The sequence below is a fragment of the Amblyomma maculatum genome, chromosome 11 (assembly GCF_055883805.1).
Source record: "Amblyomma maculatum isolate TAMU_Amacu chromosome 11, ASM5588380v1, whole genome shotgun sequence".
NCBI lineage: Eukaryota > Metazoa > Arthropoda > Arachnida > Ixodida > Ixodidae > Amblyomma > Amblyomma maculatum.
The window spans coordinates 47,323,692-47,344,619 of NC_139354.1; the positions used below are offsets into that span (position 1 = coordinate 47,323,692).

The window sequence follows — 20,928 nt, forward strand, 5'->3', positions numbered from 1 at the left end:
GTTTAAACATCTCAATTTTTGATTGTGTGAATACCCCTCTTTTACCGTAATTCGATATATGTTAGCCAAGGGTAGATAAAAATCTTACACTGAGAATAAAATTGTAGCCCGAGCTGAACTATATTTTTATGCTGTCTCGGAAAAGCTGCAAAGGTTAACAAAAGGAAACATACACACATGCATTCCAGGTTTCTACATCAAGAAAAACGGTATATACTATGCATTTTTTACTCTCTTGATGTTCAAGCGTTATTTTTAAAGTTTCTTCGATTGCGTTCACATTTCTGATATTTATAATTTTTTTGAGTGGTAGGGAATTTGTATTTGATCTTTTTGGACGCCTACTTTTTAGCTCTTGTTCTGTATATACCGGGTGTGCGAGGTGTTTCAGGTCCCTATTCCTTATCGCCATAGATACCAGCAGGCTCAGCATATCTACGTAGGCGTGTGGCTTCTTGTTGGTCAACCCCTTATCATTCATACTGCGCAGTTTAGTCAAAAATGGAAGCGTACAAGTTGATGCAGAAAATGAAACGCCATGCAGTCCTCGTCCCAATTGGCAACTTTCTAAATGTAGCGAAGTCTTTTTTAAAAAGGTGCGGACAGAATTGATGTGCTCTGGCGGTGATGTGGCATCTCTGGCGCACAAGAAGCGGAAAGACGCCGTTAGAACACCTGATTTTCTTCAACGGCTGCAAGTCGAGTAATTATCCAGGGGAATCAATGCGGGCCATTGCAAAGAAGCTCCAAGTCGCAAAGTCAACTGTCAGGCTCGCTGTGCGCAAGGATTTCCGGTACCATTCCTATGTCTTGAGGAGGGGGCAATTCTGGTCCGATAAACCTCGGGAGAATCGTCTGCTCCGGTGCAAGGCTTGCTTGGCAAGCTGAAGAAACCTGAGGAGCCTGGAATCTTTTTTTTTAGATGAAAAGAAGTTTGACCAAAACCAAACAGCAAATTGCCCTAACGACAGGTGGCGTTGTGAAAACGCTGTGAGGTACCTACAGTGATGCACACAAAATTTCCGTCGTCTGTGGTGGTGTTAGCAGTCGTCATCAATGAGGGTGACGTCATACTGCCACAGGTTTTTGCAGAACTCCGCGTTCATTATGCCGCGTATGTGGAGGTGCTTGCATCGTTGTGAAGCACTGGAGTGATATAGTCTCGAAAGGAAGACCTTATGTCTTTCAGCGCGATGCGGCTCCTCTCCCCCCCCCCTCCCCCACATCGCCGGCGTCACCCATGAGTAGCTGGCTGACAGCTTACATGACCATCCCAACGTGCGGCCATCTATTACCCCAGATTGGAATCAATTCGACTATTATGTCTGGGGCGTCACTGACAGAGAGCCCAACAAAAGGCCACATATTGCAAAAAAGGCCGCCATTGTTGGCTCAGTGGCCAGCATCTTTAAGGAACACCTGATCCTTGCATGCAGCCGTTTTTGCAGCACAATTGAATCGGGTATTGCTGCAGATGACAAATTCATCTAGTTATTCTGAAACTAAACACTAAGACAAGTATTTTCCAAATTTTGGTGAGAATATGTCTATTTTTGCGGGAGATATTCTTCTCTGCCTGAAACCAAAATATTGCCCTCAAGTACCTCGCGGCTCCACTATTCTTTTATTTTTGCGCACAAACCTGACTTATAAAAAAGGCTCGATGTTGGAAGGCGATCAATCGGATAACCTGATTTGCAATCAGTATCGCTTAAACATTTTTGTCCAATCATGGCCACCACTCCATTTTTCTTTTCCCTCTTATTTGCAGTGGCAGTCACAAATAAGCTACTGCGTTCAAATAGGAGGACTACTTGAGAGGCTGAACGCCTACGAGTATCTTTACCTGATTGGTCGGCTGCGTGGAATAAGTGACGTCGACCTTCAACCCATGGTGGAGAGCATGTTATCTGTTGTGGACCTCAAGGAGCACGCTTCAAAGGAATGTGGCGTGTACAGGTTCGAAAACTGCTCTCCTTCAACAGACTGAAAATCTGAGACATACTCTATATATACCGTCTTGACAAAGCAGTCATTTGTATTAAGAAATATGTGCGTCTCACTGCATAAAAGCTGCAAGCTGCCCACACAATACAACACTAGTCTTATGGGTTGCGCAAGGAAGACGCCACAGATTATTACTTGTGCACCATCTGACATGCGGTGTTACCTTTTGTGGGCATTGCCATGGTTTTATTTCCCCATTCGGGTTACATTAGAGACATTTAGTACCTACCTGGATCTATATGCTCCATAAAGAAGAATGTAAAATGTTCAAAAAGTACAAAGAAAAGTACTGTGGTGTCGTGCACGTTAGAGGTGAATTTTCCGCAACACTTACATAGGCATCAAAGGCTTGTAGCGTTTTCTGAAAAAAACGTATAAAGAGATCTCGTTTGACCCATAACAAAAAAAGAAAATATATGTTGACCAGGTGATTTACTCGGATAGCATTCCCGCCTAGGCTATGCGCTCTTTTGTAACATTCTTGTGAACAATGTTTGCTTATTGAGAGTTAAAATTTCATTCCCCTAGCATAGAATGGGAGTCTGTGGTTTTGATTTCAATTCAAATTGCTTGTAGCTTAGCAACTACATTTATCACCCGTTGAGAAGAAATATTTCGCGCGACGCGAAGTAAAAGAAAAGTCTCTGAGGAAGTCCCCTTAATGCGGTGAGTGGCTGGCCGCAGCGTTCGTTTAAATCTGTGCCTATATAAATATCAGCTATGGTTTACACTTTTCCCTTACAGGTTTGAAAAAAAAACGCATACCATTCCAAAAGACATTGTTTCTTTATTAGCTTTTGTTGTATCCTTCACAGCCAAATTTGCAAACTAGTTAAAATTGCGTGACAAAAGCGCTCGGAATAAATGCCTAATCTTCGTGTCGCAGCACTGTGGCATATTTGAGAAAGAATCAAGTTGAAAATGTGCTGTCCCATTGTGTCTTTTTACTGTAGCGGAGGCAACCAGCGCAAGCTCTCCATCGCTGCCGCGCTTCTAGGCTTGCCGCCTTTCATATTCCTGGATGAGCCTTACGCCGGCGTGGACGTGATGTCCCGAAACAAGATATTTCGAGGCATTGAAGAAATAAAGAAGCGCTCGAAGTCTTGCTTCATGCTTACTTCGCATAAGTGAGTGGTGTTCATGTCCTCTCGTCTCCACTAAAGTGCGCTTGTCTAGCTGGAGAAGATTAGACAACCATATATGTGAGTGGTCCGCCGTCACTGGCATGCTGTTGATGCATAAATGGTAATGACATGCATAAGTGGTGTTGTCAACCTTGCTTGGAAGAAAGGTCAGAAACAGAATGTAGGAAATCATAGATAATGAAGTGCGAATGGGCGTTATTTTGAATGGCGTCAAATGGCATTACTAGAATATACAGGAGCAGCGCTGTTTTAGGCACGTTTTCTGGAGCTCACAAAAAATCTGTCATTTGCGTAGAAAACAGTTCATCTGTGGGCAATTTCCGCTGAAACTAGCGGATTCAGCATTTCAAGCACTACGGACACGAAAGAAGAGGATGCAGCGTTTTTCTAAAACGCTTTCGTGACTTGGCTGTAACTGTCGTTATGAGCCCATTTACGCTTATTCATGCGTTGGGTAATCCGCTGCACGCGGGCAATGTCCCGCGCTATATCACCGTCTTATTGCGTTCCGTCTATCACAGCCATTCTATGATATATCGCGCACATGCCTAACGCATCAATACCCGCTCCTTTTCACGAGGTCTTTCTACCGCGGCAAAGTTGGACGCCTTTGATCTGTCACTGACATGACGCAATTATATAGTCACCAACACACGAGGTGAGGCATGACCATCTTAGAGCGGAATGCAGTCGCCACAGGGCAATGACAAAACTTCTATAGTCCGCTGCATCAGCGCAATGTTAGGGCGGACTAGTCTCCACAGCGCACTGTCCAAAGTCTGATAGTCAGTCGCATCAACGGAATCTTAAGGCGGAATATAGTCGCTACAAGATACTGCCCAAAGTCAGATAGTGAGCCACATCAACGCAATCATATTGCGGAATACAGTCGCTAGAGAGTACTGTCCAATGTCTGATAGTCAGCCGGATCAATGCAATCTTATGGTGGAATAAGTCGCCACAGGGCACTGTCCAATGACTGATTGTCGGCCGCATCAACACAATCCCAGGACGGAATACAGTCGCCACAGGACACTGTCCAAAGACTGATAGTGAGCCGCATCAACGCAATCTTAGGGTGGAATACAGTAGCTGCATGTCACTATCCAAGTTTGATAGTCAGCCGCATCAACGCAATTTTGGGGTGGAATACAGTCGTCACGGGGCACTGTCCACATTCTGATAGTCGGCCATATCAACGCAGTCTTAGGGCGGAATACAGTCGCTAGAGTGCACTGCGCAATGTCGGATAGCCAGCCACATCAACGCAATTTAAGGCGGAGTACAGTCGCCACAGGATACTGTCCAAAGTCTAATAGTGAGTCGCATCAAAGCATTCTTAGGACGGAATACAATCGCTAGAGAGATCTGTCTAGTGTCTGATAATCAGACGCATCAACGCAATCTTAGGGCGGAATACAGTAGCTGCATGTCACTATCCAGGTTTGATAGTCAGCCGCATCAACGTAATTTTAGGGTGGAGTACAGTCGTCACAGGGCACTCTCCAAAGTCTGACAGTCGGCCAAATCTACGCAATCCTAGGACGGAATACAGTCGCCTCATGGCACTGTCCAAAGTGTGGTAGTCAGCCGCATCAACGCAAGATTAGGGCAGAATACAGTCGCTACAGCCGCAACTTCGCAATATTAGGGCGAAATAGAGTCGCTAGAGAACACTGTCCAAAGTCGGATAGCCAGCCGCATCAAGGCAACCCTAAGGCGGAATATAGTGGCCACAGGGCGTTGTCCAAAGTCTGATATTTAGCCGCATCAACGCAATCTCAGGGTGAATAGTCTCCAGAGGGTACTGTCCGAAGTGTGACAGTCAGCCGCATCACCGCAACATCTAAAAATATTTGCAGTAGCAATATAGTCTGCTTTTCCACCGCATGGCTTGTCACATCAAATTGAAGACTGTGTTTTGCTTTATAAAAACGTATAGCGATAAGGATGGTTCGACCTCAGAACTTAATCTGTGCGGTGTAGCTGTAGATCTTTCAATTACTATGTGACGTGTACATGTGGGTGAAAACATGTTGCTTGCGTCTGAGTGCGGCTGCGACCATGTTTTAAACCAGAACCACGGCGGTGACAGGCGCGTTTTCTTTCTTAGCACATATTTTGGCTTGCGATGTGTGAACATTGACGATTACTATCTTATCGTGGGAAGGATTTTCGAAAACGTGCAACCCATGATGTCGGCCAGTCACAACAGCGTGCGCTGTACAAATGTGTTTCTCGGTAGCCTTCATCAAGCAACTAGACTTCCTTCACAAAGAAATATATTTGTGTACCGCCGCTGCTGCACGTCTGGGACATCTGTAGACTGGTCGAATTAAAATTTCGCGAAAGGTGTGTCGCGGTTTCTCCGCAGGCCTCCGAAATATCCCCCCTGTACGGAATTTGCTAATTGACCTAGTGCGTGAAACGTGCTTTGCACAATTCTATAGGGCCGCCTGTTTTTTCATTCGAAAGAATATTAAAAAATATTTCAACGTAGCGCAAGTATTTGAAGTACAATATTTTATTCTCTGGCAGCCTTTTGATCTTGATTTTGAACGAGAGAGCTGTACGGCACCGACGGCTGCGCAATTCAGCACTCTAACCGCATTTAGCGCAAAGAGCGCTAGGCGACTATTTTAGGTGTGGTATACTGGGGAGAAGGCACACAGAAGGGGTACCAGTTCTTGTGGTCGGACATCATGACGCAGCCAGTAGAGTCGCCATGAGGCAGATGAGACGTTATATATGTCGGAATGTGTGAGGAAGCTTAAGAACGAAAGAGTAGTAATGTTGAATGTTGGGATATGATTTAGAGCAACTGTGAAATCAGATGCGCTCTTGCCGGCCTTTATTTTCGTTTCACTTGGTAGTATTCAAGAGGCCTCTGCCTCATAGTAGTGCAGTCAGAGGTGGGTGACCCACTGTCAAATTGACAGAACCATACCCACGATGCATTTTCATTCATAAACACACCCCAGTCGCCTCCGCACATGTTTTAGCCGACGCTGACAAATGACATTGCATGACGGTGCGTTTGAGGTTCCAGGTGAGCTTGATTCATAATTTTCTAATCCTTGCAAGAAAATATTGCCACCTGGTATCCCCATGTTCTTGCTGCGCCTGGAAGAAGAGGACGCTGAAGTTGACTCGCGTGCTGTGCGCCGAACTTTTGCCTGCTGGTACAGCTTCGTCCCGTCGTCTGTCACGTCTAGCCCTGTTGTCCGTGACATATTTTGGTGGAGGTGCTGGGTATCGATCCCAGTATATGTCCCACACTCCTCCGCATACCCAAGATTCAGGTCCTGTGCCAATTGACATGCCTGTTCACCGCGCTAGCCGGAGGAACCTAGGCCTACCACCTGAGCACGGGCCGTTGGAATTCACCACCGCAGCCGCCCCTCGACCTGTCATGCAAACTCCAACGTATTACACTTTCCAGAACCCACGATTGCTTAAGGCTTTCCACGGCTGTCAGACGGAAGACGTCGAAGACTGGCTCACCCAGTTTGAACGCGTCGCCGCATTTAATCAGTGGGACGATGCCGCAAAGCTCAGGAATGCCTTCTTTAGCCTGGAAGAGGGCGCTCGTATTTGATACGAGAATCGCGAAGGCGCCCTAACATCGTGGCGCGAGTTCTGCCGCTGCATCCTGGACACCTACACCAGCCCAGATCGCCGAGAACGAGCGGAAAGGGCTTTACGCTCTCGCACACAGATGCCAAACGAGACCATAACCATGTACGTGGAGGACATGACTAGGCTGTTCCGACGATCTGACCCGGCCATGCCCGAAGATAAAAAGGTACGCCATCTCATGCACGGCGTTAAGGAACAACTGTTCGCTGGGTTCGTGCGCAATGCGCCGAGCACTGTTGCCGAGTTTCTTTCGGAGGCAGTCACGATGGAAAGGATGCTCCAGCAGCGGTCTACGACCTACGACAGGCCGGTACTCGCCGCTTCGCTCACGGAGCCGCATTCGGCCTTCGGGGCTAGTCCGGATCTTCATCGCGACATCATTCGCTCCATTTTGCGTGAAGAGCTCCAGACGCTCTTCGGTGCTACCCAGCCGACGGTCAGCTCTATCGCTAGTATTGTCCGAGAAAAGCTCCAACAAGCATTTCGGCTTTCGGTACCATCTGCTAACCCACCATCCTTTTCCACCGAGTCCTGTCGGCCAACCTATGCGGACATCTTGCGACGTCCCCCAACTGATTCCACACAATTACCGCCTCCCGACCAAGGCTCGCTGTATTCAGCCCACCCCGAGGCGTACATCGACAACCGCCGACCACCCCACCGAAAGGCAGACCTGTGGCGTGCCCCAAATCAGCAGCGCCTGTGCTTCCACTGCGGAGAACCTGGCCACCTGTATCGACAGTGCCCATGTCGACAACTGGGACTGAAGGATTTCCCCATCGACATGCGCAGCCCTCCTTTAGGCCAACGACCCCGGGAAAGTGAGGACTACGTAGCCCAGCAGCGCATGGCGCCAACTTCTAGATGACAGTCACGATCTCCGTCTCCATGCCGACTATCCTCGCAGCCCAGCTCCTCCTGGATGGCGCAGCGACGGCCGTCTAGTCCGAGCCGGGAAAACTAAAGACAGCAACCTCAGGGGGCGAGGCCGCTTAAAATCGACGCGACGAAGACCCCCCGACAACGCCACCTGTGAGCGACCGCGACTTGACGGCCCCGACGACAGTTCGTACACGTGAAGATAGACTCTCACTGGATATACCCATGGTCTCGACGGCCTTAAGGTTAGCGCATTGGTAGACACTGGTGGTGATTTTTCCATTTTAAGCGGGAAGCTAGCGGCGCTTCTAAAAAAAAGTGATGACGACATGGTCTGGCACGCAGAATCTAACCGCTGGCGGACATGTCGTAACTCCGAGCGGTCAGTGCACGGCGAGAGTCCAAATTCGCAACTCCACATTTGTTGTAAGCTGCCTTGTAATACCTGACTGCTCCCGCGACTGTATCCTTGGTGTCGATTTTCTTCGGGAGTATGGGGCCATTATCGATCTCCGGAAGCGTACCGTGACCTTTTCGACCAAGAAAGCGGATGATACTGACACCGCAGACCGCCAAAGCCACGCCCCTCTTCGAATTTCCGCCGAGAGCGTTTCTATTCCGCCACGTTCCAGTGTTTTTGTGACCGTTAACTGCGATGAACTGCGTGACGGAACTGCGGTCGCTGAGGGCAATCAGTCCCTTTTGCTCACCCACGGCATCACCTCGGCGCGGAGTCTCATCCATCTCCTGGTGACTAACTTCACTAACGAGCCCCGCCATCTTTTCCGCGCTACCGCAATCGCATTCGCCGACGCCTTAGCGGACGTTTCTGAATGTTTTACTTTCGGAGAAGTTGAAAATGTGCACCCATCCCTTGATCGTCTGGATATTAGTACAGATCTCTCGGAAACACAGCAGCACGACCTACGTCCTCTCCTTCTAAAATACAGTGCTTCTTTCGCGACATCATCGAAAATTCGGCAGACGCCTCTTGTGAAGCACCGTATAATTACTCCTGACGATGCCCGCCCTCTACGCCAGCAGCCGTACCGCATCTCAACGACGGAACGTGAAGCGATTCACACACAGGTTCAGGTAATGCTTCGTGATGGTGTCATCCAACCCTCCAACAGTCCGTGGTCGTCCCCTGTCGTGCTTGTGAAAAAAACAGGATGGCACCCTTCGCTTCTGTGTTGACTATCGAAAGTTGAACGACATCACAAAAAAAGTCGTCTACCTGCTGCCCCGTATCGACGATTCGCTCGACAAGCTTCGTCGCGCCCAGTACTTCTCTTCCATTGACTTGAAGAGCGGGTACTGGCAGATTGAGGTTGATGAGCGGGACCGCGAAAAAACAGCTTTTGTTACCCGAGATGGACTGTATGAGTTTAATGTGCTGCCATTCGGCCTATTTTCAGCGCCGGTTACTTTTCAGCGCGTGATGGACACCATCATCGCCGGCCTCAGATGGCAAATCTGTTTCGTTTATCTTGACGACGTTGTCGTGTTCTCTTAAACCTTTGGAGAACACCTCGAACGCCTTCGAGCCCTGTTGTCCGTGACAATATGCAGCGGCTGTAACTAGATTGGATACAAAATTGCTTCAGATATCGGACGCAGAGAAAAAAATGGCTTTTCTTTTATTACGGTTGACATCTCAAAAGCAACGAAAGGAAAAGTACCTTATCTCAAGCGGCGTGTTAGTTTGTTATTTGTTTTTGGAGATCGTTGTTTAAGTTTTGGATATTGATGAAGTGAGCGCAAACATTAGTGCCTATTAATCGCCTGCACCGTTGACTTGTTTCGCGTGCTATATTGTCGCCATACGAGACCTCTATATTTTGAAAGGAGCAAAGAGTGTACACCGACGCCCCGGACTACAATATGGCGGAATGTCCCTCTGCCGTCTGCGCAATTAAGCAGTCCAGTAACATCAGTAAATGCGTATCAGCCGCTTCGGTCAAAGTCCGCTACTCGGACCAAGAGGAAGAAGGCTCAATCGCTTTAGCCATCGCTACAACAGATGCGGACACAATTGTCAGCGATTCAAAAACTGCTATACGTAGCTTCTCGCATGGCAGAATATAAAATACTACCAGAAACACCCTCGTGGATATCAGACTGGACAGAGAGATAGAACTAGTATGGACACCCGCCCAATCAGAGAACCGAGAAATGAGGCTGCTCATCAACACGCTCGAGGTTTTGTGTGCTGAGTGGTGACACCTAATGCCGAGGATCTTGCAATGGAAGAATTGCTCACATACAGCGACCTTACAGAACACTTCAAACACTCTAGAAGAGTACACTCACCACCACACAAATCACTAAGCAGAGAACAAAAAAATGTTCTTAGGAAACTACAAACGAACTCGTTCCCCAACCCAGCGGTCTACGCACATATATTTCCGCGCAGCACACGCTCATCCTGCACTAGGTGCGAAGATAACGCCGACCTTAATCCCGTCATATGGGATTGCTCAGAGGACCCGCCTCCCAAGGCTCTCAAAGAAGCTCCCTAACTTCAATCCTGAAAGGAAGAGCTGCGCAACGTGAGCCCCGAAATTGGGCGCCGTAAACCGCGCTAAAGAAGTCGCCGCTATCCCCCAGCTAACGGCCATTTGGCTCTTCCACTAAGACCCAGTCGCACTACTCCCGACAATAAAAGTTTCTCTCTCTCTCCCCAACATTTAAACAACAAACTCCTCATTGATGATTACGTTGTGAGCTGCTAAATCGAAACTAAATGTTCAGACATCAGTTCTACACCCGTCTGTATATGAGGTTGAAGGCGGCGGGCCCTGCACACTTCAGCCCACACAACTGGGCACTTTCATACCATGCTCATCACACTAGAAGCAATTCACGAGACCACTGTGGATTTGCTTCTTCTGTGCAGCATGGACGAGTGCGAATTCTCGTGCGACCGCCTGACCATCATGGTGGAGGGCCAGATGATGTGTCTGGGCACCCTGCAGCACCTAAGGGAGAAGTTCGGCGGCGGGTACTGGATGGAGTTCATGCTGAAGCACACCGCAGCCGCTGATTCTGGAAGGTTGGCCCAGGCCGTAGAAAAGCTTTTCCCTGGGGTCAAGATCACCGACACTCATCAGGTAATTTTTAAGGTTTCTCTAAAGTTGGACACCGAGTGGCACTGTTTTCAGAGCGAGAAGGGCTGAGAGGGTGCCAGGTGTCTGGCTGTGCGCAAGGTTCGAAAGAAGCATTCTTTCATTATTAGTATTGTTATAGAATTGAGTTGAAAATCAAGGCTTCAGTGGGCTCTGCAATGTCAGTAAAGGCTAATGAACCCCAGGTGGTGCAAATTTCCGAAGCCCTCTACTGCTCCTTAGTCACTGTGGGTTGTTAAACCCCCTAAACCAAACCAAGCAAATTTTGATCTACCGGCATTCATACATCACAGTACACTAATGACGCGGACTCTCATCATTAGAACTAAAAATCAGAGCAAGTAAAATATACCTGTATTTTTAACTCCAGGTTTATCCTAAATGAGGTAAGGTGATGTTTATGACTTTTGTGGCCGAGAGTTTGCAGCATTACTGCACCTTTCGTATCTTACCAATAGTGAAAATTGTTTTCTCAAAAAGAACGCATTTGCTCACCACTCACACCAGCACAATGATCAATGTTCCCATTTTTTGGCCTTGATATGAAAAAGTTGAACACGTGCTGCAGCGAAGTCTATTTTTAGATCTGATATCCTCATTACAAGCGCCTCTCCTGGCGCAGCACCACCAGAACAGTAAAATAAGCATGGAATTAATTTCTGCTGAGCAGTTAAAGTTTTCAGTGCAGCTATCGTCATTGTCTTTTTGAAGAAATGATAAAGCGAAAGAAAAATGAAAACAGCCTTCACGTTAGAGTTCCTTTCTCCAACGCTATGTAAGCGCTGTATAAAACGAAGATATCAAAGGCAGTTTCTGTGCTTAGCTGGGCATGATCAAGGACAAACGAGGCAGGGACTTCACTGAAGCTTCACAGATAAAGAAGAGGTGGCGAGAATACACAGATCATTACAAGCAGTACTCGGATGTGCAAACCCAAAATAAGACGGTTGTGATCACTAATCTGGAGCCGGGCATCCTGAAGAGTGAAGTTGAATGAGACTTAGCCAGCCTTGCTAATAACGAAGCTAGTGGAATTGATGGCATTCCAGCTGAGTTGCTTCAAAACCTTAACGGTAACACTTTTAACATTCTGTATACCTTAGTTCAGCAAAATTGGACAACCCTGCAGTGACCACAGGCTTGGAGAAGGTCAGTTTACATCCCCATTTCAAAGAAAGGCAGTGCCAAAGATTGTTCTCGTTGCCGCACGATCCCGCTTACTTCGCATGCCGGCAAGATGATGTTGAAAATCTTCTAAGGTAGACTGCAGCAGCACCTGTATCGGGTGCTTCCGGACGTGCAAGCGGGGTTTCGCGAGGGAAGATGAACTAGAGACCAGATTGCCAACCTTCGCTGGATCTTGTAAAAAGTAAGAGAGTTCCAAAAACTAATCTACTTCTGCTTTATTGATTATGCGAAAGCGTTTGACTGCGTAAATCACAACAGATTGCGGCAAGCTCTCCAAGAGATAGGAGTTCCAATTCACCTCAACTCTCTCCTCCTCTCTCCTCAGGAACCTGTATGAAGGACAAGAGGCCACAGTCAAAACTGAGCATGGTCCTACTGATTTGTTCGCGATTGAGAAAGGAGTGAGACAAGGCTGCATGCTGTCACCCTGCCTATTTAACCTATGCGCTGAGTGCATCATGAGGAAGGTCGGGCTGGACGAGTCTTCAGCTGGAGTGAAGATTACTGAAAAACGTATGAACAACCTTAGATATGCAATTGATAGCACTTTATTGCAGAAAGTGAAGTGGAACTCAAGAGACGTCTGATGCGCGTACAAGAGAGTGAGAAGTTTGGGTTTAAACTGAACATTAAAAAGACAAAGATCATGGCGACATGCCCTATCAAGTCCTGGAGCATCAAGGGACAAGAAGTGGAAGCCGTGACAGATTTTCTCTTCTTGAACTCCAAGATTAACCGGGAAGGTGACTGCAGCCACGAAATTAGGAGACGCCTGCTTCTGGGAAGGAGAGCTATGACTAGCCTTGACCGCCTAGTTAAGAGCAGACACATCAGACTGCCAACCAAGATCTGTATAACTCGTGCTATGGTCTTTCCAGTTGTGGTGTATGGATGCGAGAGTTGGACTCTGAAGAAGGCTAACCGCCAAAGAATTGACGCGTTTGAACTGTGGTGCTGGCGAAGACTTTTGAGAGTTCCTTTGACTGCCAGATGATCAAATCAGTCGATATTGTCGACCATGAATTTTGACTGCACATTGGAGGGTCAAATTCTTAAGTTAAAGCTCGGCTACTTTGGTCATCTGATGAAAAGAGGGGAGTCGCTGGAGAAAGCTTTGATATTGGGAAAGGTTGAGGGTTACCGGAGAAGGGGTAGGCAGAGAACGTGATGGTTAGATGGCATCCTCGAGGCGCTGTAGATGAAGTTATGTGATTTTAGGAAGATAGTGGGAAACCGGGAAGCGTGGGGTGATATGGTCCATAGGGTCACGACGAGTCGGACACGACTGAACAACTAAACAACTGATACTGACTTCACTCATCGCTCTCTTACCCATCACGTTTATATCCACTAACCTCCTTCCCCCTGTGCAGGGCAGAGAACCAGTTTCTTTTACCGGTTAACCTCCCTGCCTTTCCTTCTCCTCTCCAACGCCAGCACCTATCCTTTCTAATAGTTTATTCGCGTAGGTATTAACGCGTGTGTAATGATATCTAGACTGCAGTATAACACCTCTTTTTTCCTGAAATGGGCGGTCTCTTAATATTAACGCCACAACATTGATGTATACATCTAAATAGTGTTGTAGTTCCAAGTAAAAAAATCCCAGTAATATATTTTGCATGTGATAGCTAGCAGATGAATCTCCGGGGTACTGCTTGGTAAGTAGGCTGTGTGATACGAGGCCACCTAAATGACTATGTTCGCAAGAAGTGCCATCTCCTGTAGCTCCTTTGAGGCTGGCAGATGACACGGTAACTGAGGGCTTCAGAACGTTTCTTTCCCGATTAACGCACGCAAACCAAAGACGCACGCACTAGCGACCGCTTGGGAAATGCGCGGCGTGATATTTCAGAGGGCGGTCTTTCTTTAAATATGGTAGCTTACAGCCGCATGCTAATCACTATATGTCCATCAGATAACAGATGCAAAAATTAAAAGTTATTTAATTAAGCGAGGCGAAACGTGTACGCATGAAAACATCTCTGCAAAAAGGGACGCTAGATAGGAACCAAAGGCTCGCTCCCGTCTCCCTTAGCCCTTCCGTGAAAATGAGGCTCAAGCGCATTGCTCCCTTAGCAATTTTTATGATTAAATTTATATACTTGCACGAATTGGCGGCACGTAGCTTGGGGAAACAAAAACGAAAATATTTGCCTGCTTAACGCCCCGACCGGACGACCACTATTACATATGTGTACCGGCGTATGGGACTTTATTGTTTGGCGCGCCGTTTTCTGGTTTTTGTGTCTCATTTGTTAACCGACCGTCTGTGAGCAGGATAGCAGCCAGACGTGGTTTTTCTTTATACCGAAATCTAGTATTCTAGGGGCTCATTCACGTATGAGAACTGAACGACCGCATCGGCCATCGAGAGGAGCGGTAGTGTCTAATAACCCTTCCTTGGCTGATGTTTCCAAATGTGTTTTGGATGACAGATGTATACCACGCCAGCCTTGTGCATTGTTGCTTGATGTTGGGTGTGCAGTCTATGATTTGAAAAGCTCTAAACTGATTCCACGGCCACGGTGAGCTCCAGAATATATGTTTGCCATACGTGCTAGAATGTGGTGGATACATTGGTATTCAAAAGTCGCAGCAGTGCTTTTCACTGCAACTTAATTGTAGCTATGTGGAAATCCCCATGCTCGAATAGTCTGCAGAATGTCTGCGGAGCGGCAGAACCTTTCTTAATTGCGGATTATAAATATGGCTAGACATCGATGGACAGACTCCAGGCTGGAGTTGCCGCAGGGCGGCCAGAAAGGCGTTGCATTGCAATTTGTTGCAAATACCTTGTAGATATATTGCTTAGAAATAGCTCGCCTTTGATCTCTTGCAAGTTCCCATAAAACCAGGAAGTCTTAAAAGGAAGACCGCGTGAAAAATAAAAAACCTCCAACGGGCTCAAAAAAACACGTAATAAAGAATTGTGCATGATCCCAAAAGAGCTGCAAAGAGCCACCCGGGTAGGAAACAGCCTCACCTAATATAAAATTACATGACATTGGCAGGCCATTCGTTTCCAGCTTTAAAAAAAAAAAAAATCAAACGCCATTGTCCCGTAGTCTGCTTTCCTCTGACAACTGAGAGTTTCGTCGAGCTCCCAAAGTCATTATGCTAGATGGCTTTTTAAAATACATATTGGCTTGACTGGTAAGCCAGCTGAATATCAAATAACTTTATTTGTTTGTAACGCACCAGGCTCTCTTCTCTGTATTTCGGATTGCCTCGGAAAGAAAAATTTCCGGAGAACATTTACGCCTTATACCCTTTAACGGAACGATGCGACGCATCAGTGGACCAAGATTATCACCTCTTCCAGATCCTGCTTCAAGTATACGCCTGTTTGTATTGGCTTACCCACTATTTACTTATCATATGTCACTAGTAAGGCACACCTCCTCATTTTCGTAGAGTAACCTACCAGGCTATTTCAAGGCTCTTCCAACATATTATAAACGCCTGCTTTAACCCAGTCATGCAAAACTTCATGCGTTGCCTTGGGGTGGCGTGGCTGTGTAAACATCCAAAGGTCCTGAAGCACTAGATTCTGATATTGCCTTTCCCTGACAAGGTGACGCCCCAGGTGACATCACCTGTCAGGTTCTCCTTCTCACGCAGTCTTGCAGTCGCACATACCGATGTACACTCAATGCCCAGGTAACATAGCTGCCAACTACTACCTGAAAAAGAAATACTAGCTATTTAACACGAGTGCGTTCAAAGCCCCATTCAACAAAAACTCCTGCGTCGGCATCGGCTTTGGAGTTGTGAGCGAGATATCAGGAGCCGAGCTCATTCAGGCGTTAGATGGCAGCTGACATGGCCGCGCACTGAGTGAACGTAGGGTTGCCTGATATTACTTTTAGCAGGAACTGTCAACTCGATCCTCTCCTTTCATATGATAGGATGATATCGAAATCAGCTTTGCCAGAAAGGTAGCACTGACATTACCCCTCGACCATGCAGCCATGTTAATATGGCCTGGCTATTATGTTTCCTGTCGTAGCCTAAACTTTCGAGCATCCACTAAAAGTCGTAGCTTAGGGGTCTCCACAATTGGTTTTCGCTCACATTGACAATGGCGAGGCCACAAGATGAAAATTTTTTGTAGAATGTGGCATTTAAGGAAATAGCGTTAACACAGAGTTGAATGAGGAATTCCGAAAGGCAGTTGTTGCGTGACCACGCATTTTGCCAGCGATGTGTTTTTCAGTCCGAATAAACTTTTTCATTGAATGAAACTCTCTTTCTTTTTGCTCTGCATATATATTTTTTCACCGATGGCAGATGGGAAAACGCGTATAAATATGCGCTATTTTTTTATTTTTATGTACTGCTGCAATACTTAAAAACTTTTATTTAAGATCATATTTTGCCAATCTTTCACCATTTGTTGCGAGGAGTCCAATCTTAGTGCGGCCAATATTTTTTACTATGAGTACCGCCCTGTTTTCGGTAAGCGCTCTTGCATTTTAATATTGCATTCTTGGTCCGCCTATTTTATGCGCCCACACACGTCATTGGGAGAGAGGCGCATATTGTAATCGACTGGACTTGTGCTGTGTGCCAGCTTCACAGCGTGCATTGTAAGCAATAAAATTTACACAAAGCAAGAAATACGAATGCCTCTTGCAGAAAAATAAACTCCTAGAATAGATCAATTTTAAAGCTTTCCATATAAATGACCCCTATGTGTTTTCATGAATTAATCCCTCAAATATTAGTTACATTAAACACTTTGCTATGGAACCGTAAACCATGTTCAAAAAGGAATTTAATTGAGCTCATTACACAATGCACTACATAAAATGGTACATTGTTCAAATTGTAGGCAAATAATGAAAAGCTCACAATGCACACAAATCAGGAATATCATCTTTGTTCACGTGACAATGATATAAAAATTGCAACGAACATTAGTGGGCACCATACCGGGACAATGCGATGTTTCAAATGACGCTTACTTCAGGTTATCTCTTCATGCTTATCTAAGCTAGGCACAATTCGCCTGCACATGTAAGCTGTTCTGGATGCCTTCCAAACTGCAACAAAGTTGGCTCTGAAGTGCTTCCACTTGTTGGTTAGATGGGGGCTGCTCATGTGACCACCGGAAGGACGAATATGGAGCTTGCAACGCGGCCCATTGTCCGGCCCACTAGGCTGCCCACATAAGTTAAAGCCTGTCTAATTATGCACCAGGGATGGTAGCGAAGTTAGCGTTGCCCCACTTTAAACTAACTTTCTTGATGCTCCTAGCCAACCCTGTTCCATTGAGGGACCTCCCTGTCACATGGTGGTGTTTTCAATGCGGGCCCTTGCTGGCCTGAGTGTGCTCCTCACACGAATCAAACGATTCCCGTTAAGGATCGATAAAGGAATTCCATGTGGGGCTTCCCCTAATTGGACTCCATTTATTGGTGCACCTAGTCCACTAAGTTCCCCCTCGGTCCTCCTTTGGACAAATGTGAGCAGTTCCGGCAGGCAGTATTTTTTTGTGGTTAGCTGCTGCTTTACTGACTTAAGTCGTATGGGCTCTAAATGGGAACGCACAACTGCGTCTTGCCCGCATGTTTCCCACAGTGGAGTGGTTTGAGTACTTCAGGGACAGCCCTTACCCCTAATGCACCCATTGCAACCTGTGGCAATAATGTCCTGCAATGTTTTATTACGGTCCTGCAGGAGTCAAGTTGGCACTCCATGTCCCTGCCGCCCATGTTGGATGTGGAATCATCAGCGGATTCTTGCTGGTGGCCCGATTTTGGCTTCGATGGGGGTTTTCATAATTGAGCCCACATAAACTTTGCGTCAGATCTCTAGTACCTGAGAAAGGACCGATGCAGGTTAGATGAAATGTGGTCCGATATAGCCAAAGAAACACCCAATGTTGAAAGGAGCAAGCCCCACTTGGGCTGCCCCTTCGTCGGGCCCAACAGAGGATCGACGTCGTTATCAGAAGGGTCACTCAAGCCCCATTTTACCATGTGGGACCAGCAGTGCTCCGCATTATGCAGCACTTGGGTTGTAATATTTCTTATCACACAATAGGTAATAAGGAACAGTCTTTTAAGAATTGTTCGTTTGGCTCGTTTAGGGTATGTAGGTGTTTCTCTGGCAGTGAACGATACAATTAGCATTGAAAAAAGACTGAGCTCAAATTTTGTCCCTCGTGACTGAAATTGATAAACTAACTAGCATGTGTCCTATATTGAAATGGTTTTTAAAGCAGACTGCTTTGTTGGTTCGTGGCGATGGGGAGATATCTTGCCCAGAAAAGGGCAGTCATTTAGGACCTCCCAATGCAGAATAAACATTCTCGTCGCCTCACACTACTTCTGGCTTTATCATTTGCTTCACAACTTCTTGTTTTACAGTTACAATTAACGCTTACACATATATTTTAGTTTTCAGACACATGTACCTTCCGATTCATCGAAACACTGTTTAAAATGTCACAAAATGCGTGGGCAACACCCAGGAATGACAGTCCCCTATCACAAGCGATTATTATTGAAAATTGAGTGCTGTATTACACAAAATACGATGCAGGTAAATGTTATGTTAACAAGCAAATAGTTTTATTCTCTGCTGATATTTAATATAGCGCGAATACTCCCTGGGTCTAGAGCTATGTAGCATGACAGGCGGACAAGGCTGCAAGTATTAATGATGTTCAAATACATGTGGGGAATGAAGCGGCCCAGTATTAGAACAGTAATTATAGAGGAGTCTTGCATTTCCTTTTAGGCTCATGCGAATTTCAGATGACAGGAAATACATGTTTTGTTGTCTCTTCCTTGTGTAAAATTAATTTTCTAAAGCGATTACTTGTTTATTATCAACACGATTATAAAAATAAAAGTGACCTTCCTCAGTTTTGTTTCTTGAGGTCAAATCAAGTTGAATGTTTCATAAATATTTCGCCTTTCATTATTAACAACAAATCATGCTTCATTAAGCCCTCATATGCACTTTAATACGCTGTATTGCGGAAAGCAGATAAGTTCCCAGATTTCCTAATCTTTCCTTAGATTAATACGGAGCTTTGAATTGGGAAGGCGTGACGGCGCTTTTCTCAATATCTCTTTTTTGCCATATGCTCCCCATGACCAATGCTGTCTACCTGTAGCGAGAAGTATAGAGAAGGTAATTGAACGTTCGTGTTCATACAAGGCGCCTGAGGGAGCCAATTAAATGGAGTTCACCAAATAATGCAGGCTGGCTCATCCGCGTAGCGGAGATTTCAACCCAGAGCAACTGGAATCTGCTGACATGTAAAGGTGTGTTTATCTATGTGTCCTTTGCCGCGCAGAACGTCCTTTGCTACCACCTGGAGCAACGCATTCCGTGGAGTACATTGTTCAAAAAGATTGTCCAGCTGCAAAAGGACTTCGACCTCGAACACGCCCTAGTGGGCGAGAATACGCTGGAGCAAATATTTCTGGCGTTCGCCAAGACAAAGGGGATGGCCACTCTCCCTGGCCAGAAGACTGAGCAGCAGACCATAGTGTCAGCTGGCAGCGCTTCTGCGTCGAAAAGTACCACAGCCTCTCCAGCTCCTTCTTCTGGAATTCAAACGTGATATGAAAAATCCGCAGCCTCTTGAGTTGTTTCTTTTAACAAACAAGCATATGAAAAATGTAAAAAGCACCCTGAAAATAATTTTCCGACAGCTGCCGATCAGTATATTGCTCTTCAATTTATTTGTAGTTTGGATCAATTGATCTATTGCTCTTATGCTAGACTTTTTACTTTCTTATAGAGAGAATTTCAGCCTGCTGTTTCTTTCGCAGTAATTTTTTATCGAATATTGCTGTAAATTAAAGTTCATCACGTTACAATTTGTATAACCTACATTATTTAAAACATTGTTGAGCTTTATTTCATCTTGTTAACCTGCTGCAAAGAAACACTAGCCTTATGTGTCGTATTTTCTCATTTGTATAACCAGCGTCCTTGTAGTGCTCTTGGGCAGCTATGATGGTCGAGCTGTGCTCGTGTTTTTTTTTATTCTGGCGCCTTCTATTTCCGGATTCCACCTAGCTGTTAAATTCAAGGACTGGTGAGAATAGAATAGAAATGAAGCGTAATGACAGCAGGCCAGAACTTTTTCCTAGAACTGACACCTCTCTCGCAATGAAACCTCTGATATATTCCCACTTATATGTCGAGCCATAACTATCACTTCCCTTTTTGCCCAGCCCTTGTACAGATCTGCCTTCGACCAGATGTTTTAGTCGACGCTTTTGTTTTCAGGCAGTCGTGTTATTTGAAATATTATGCATACCTTTGATACGCGAAAACAATTCCTTCTGCGGTTTCTTTGCAATGATTAATCCACACTGCGTCGCTTCATTTACGTTTTTAAAATGAAAACATACACTATTCATGATAGCAAATGGAGTCACCAGGGGCCAGAAAACCAGTTTTCGGCTCTTCTATGGTACAAAAAATGCAAGCGACCCTTCCCTATATCGACGGATGAACACAGTACCCTTCCAACCCTGTGGAAAGTAGCTGAATTTTAGATTATTGCATTCGGTTCGTAGGGCTCTGATGCCAAACAAGGACATACATAACCAAGCACATCAAGGCCTTATAGCATGGCAGCTCGGTTTGGAATTATTTTGGGATTTAAGATTATTCAACGCTGATTCATGTTTTGCACAGTAAAAAAAAGTAAGGGAAAATTCTTGAAACGAGCATTATAGAACATTTTGTTTTACATCTTGCGTTAGTCCATCTAACAATCAATATATCAGCTCTCATGGTAGGCCTTAGATTCTAGCTGTCTATTGTAAACCTCACCCCACTACCTTTTACACCAGTTATAAAAACTAGTTTTAAACGGAAGAGGAGCTTAGCATGCAAATTTTACCTGCACGTCTACAGCTTAGACTATTTCGATCGGTATATTTAGTAAAGTGACCTTACAATAT

General features: G+C 45.8%; 1 protein-coding gene across 1 annotated transcript in view; it reads left to right on the forward strand.

Moving 5' to 3' along the window:
* LOC146173754 (phospholipid-transporting ATPase ABCA3-like) overlaps window positions 1-19,571 on the forward strand; it is a 106,367-nt gene extending 86,796 nt beyond the window's left edge. Inside the window, exons 20-23 of the mRNA XM_084585259.1 lie at window positions 1,772-1,959; window positions 2,961-3,134; window positions 10,570-10,783; window positions 19,302-19,571. Of these exons, the coding sequence (XP_084441385.1) occupies window positions 1,772-1,959; window positions 2,961-3,134; window positions 10,570-10,783; window positions 19,302-19,571 (846 nt within the window). The remainder of the gene's footprint in view (window positions 1-1,771; window positions 1,960-2,960; window positions 3,135-10,569; window positions 10,784-19,301) is intronic.
* The last annotated feature ends 1,357 nt before the right edge of the window (window positions 19,572-20,928 follow it).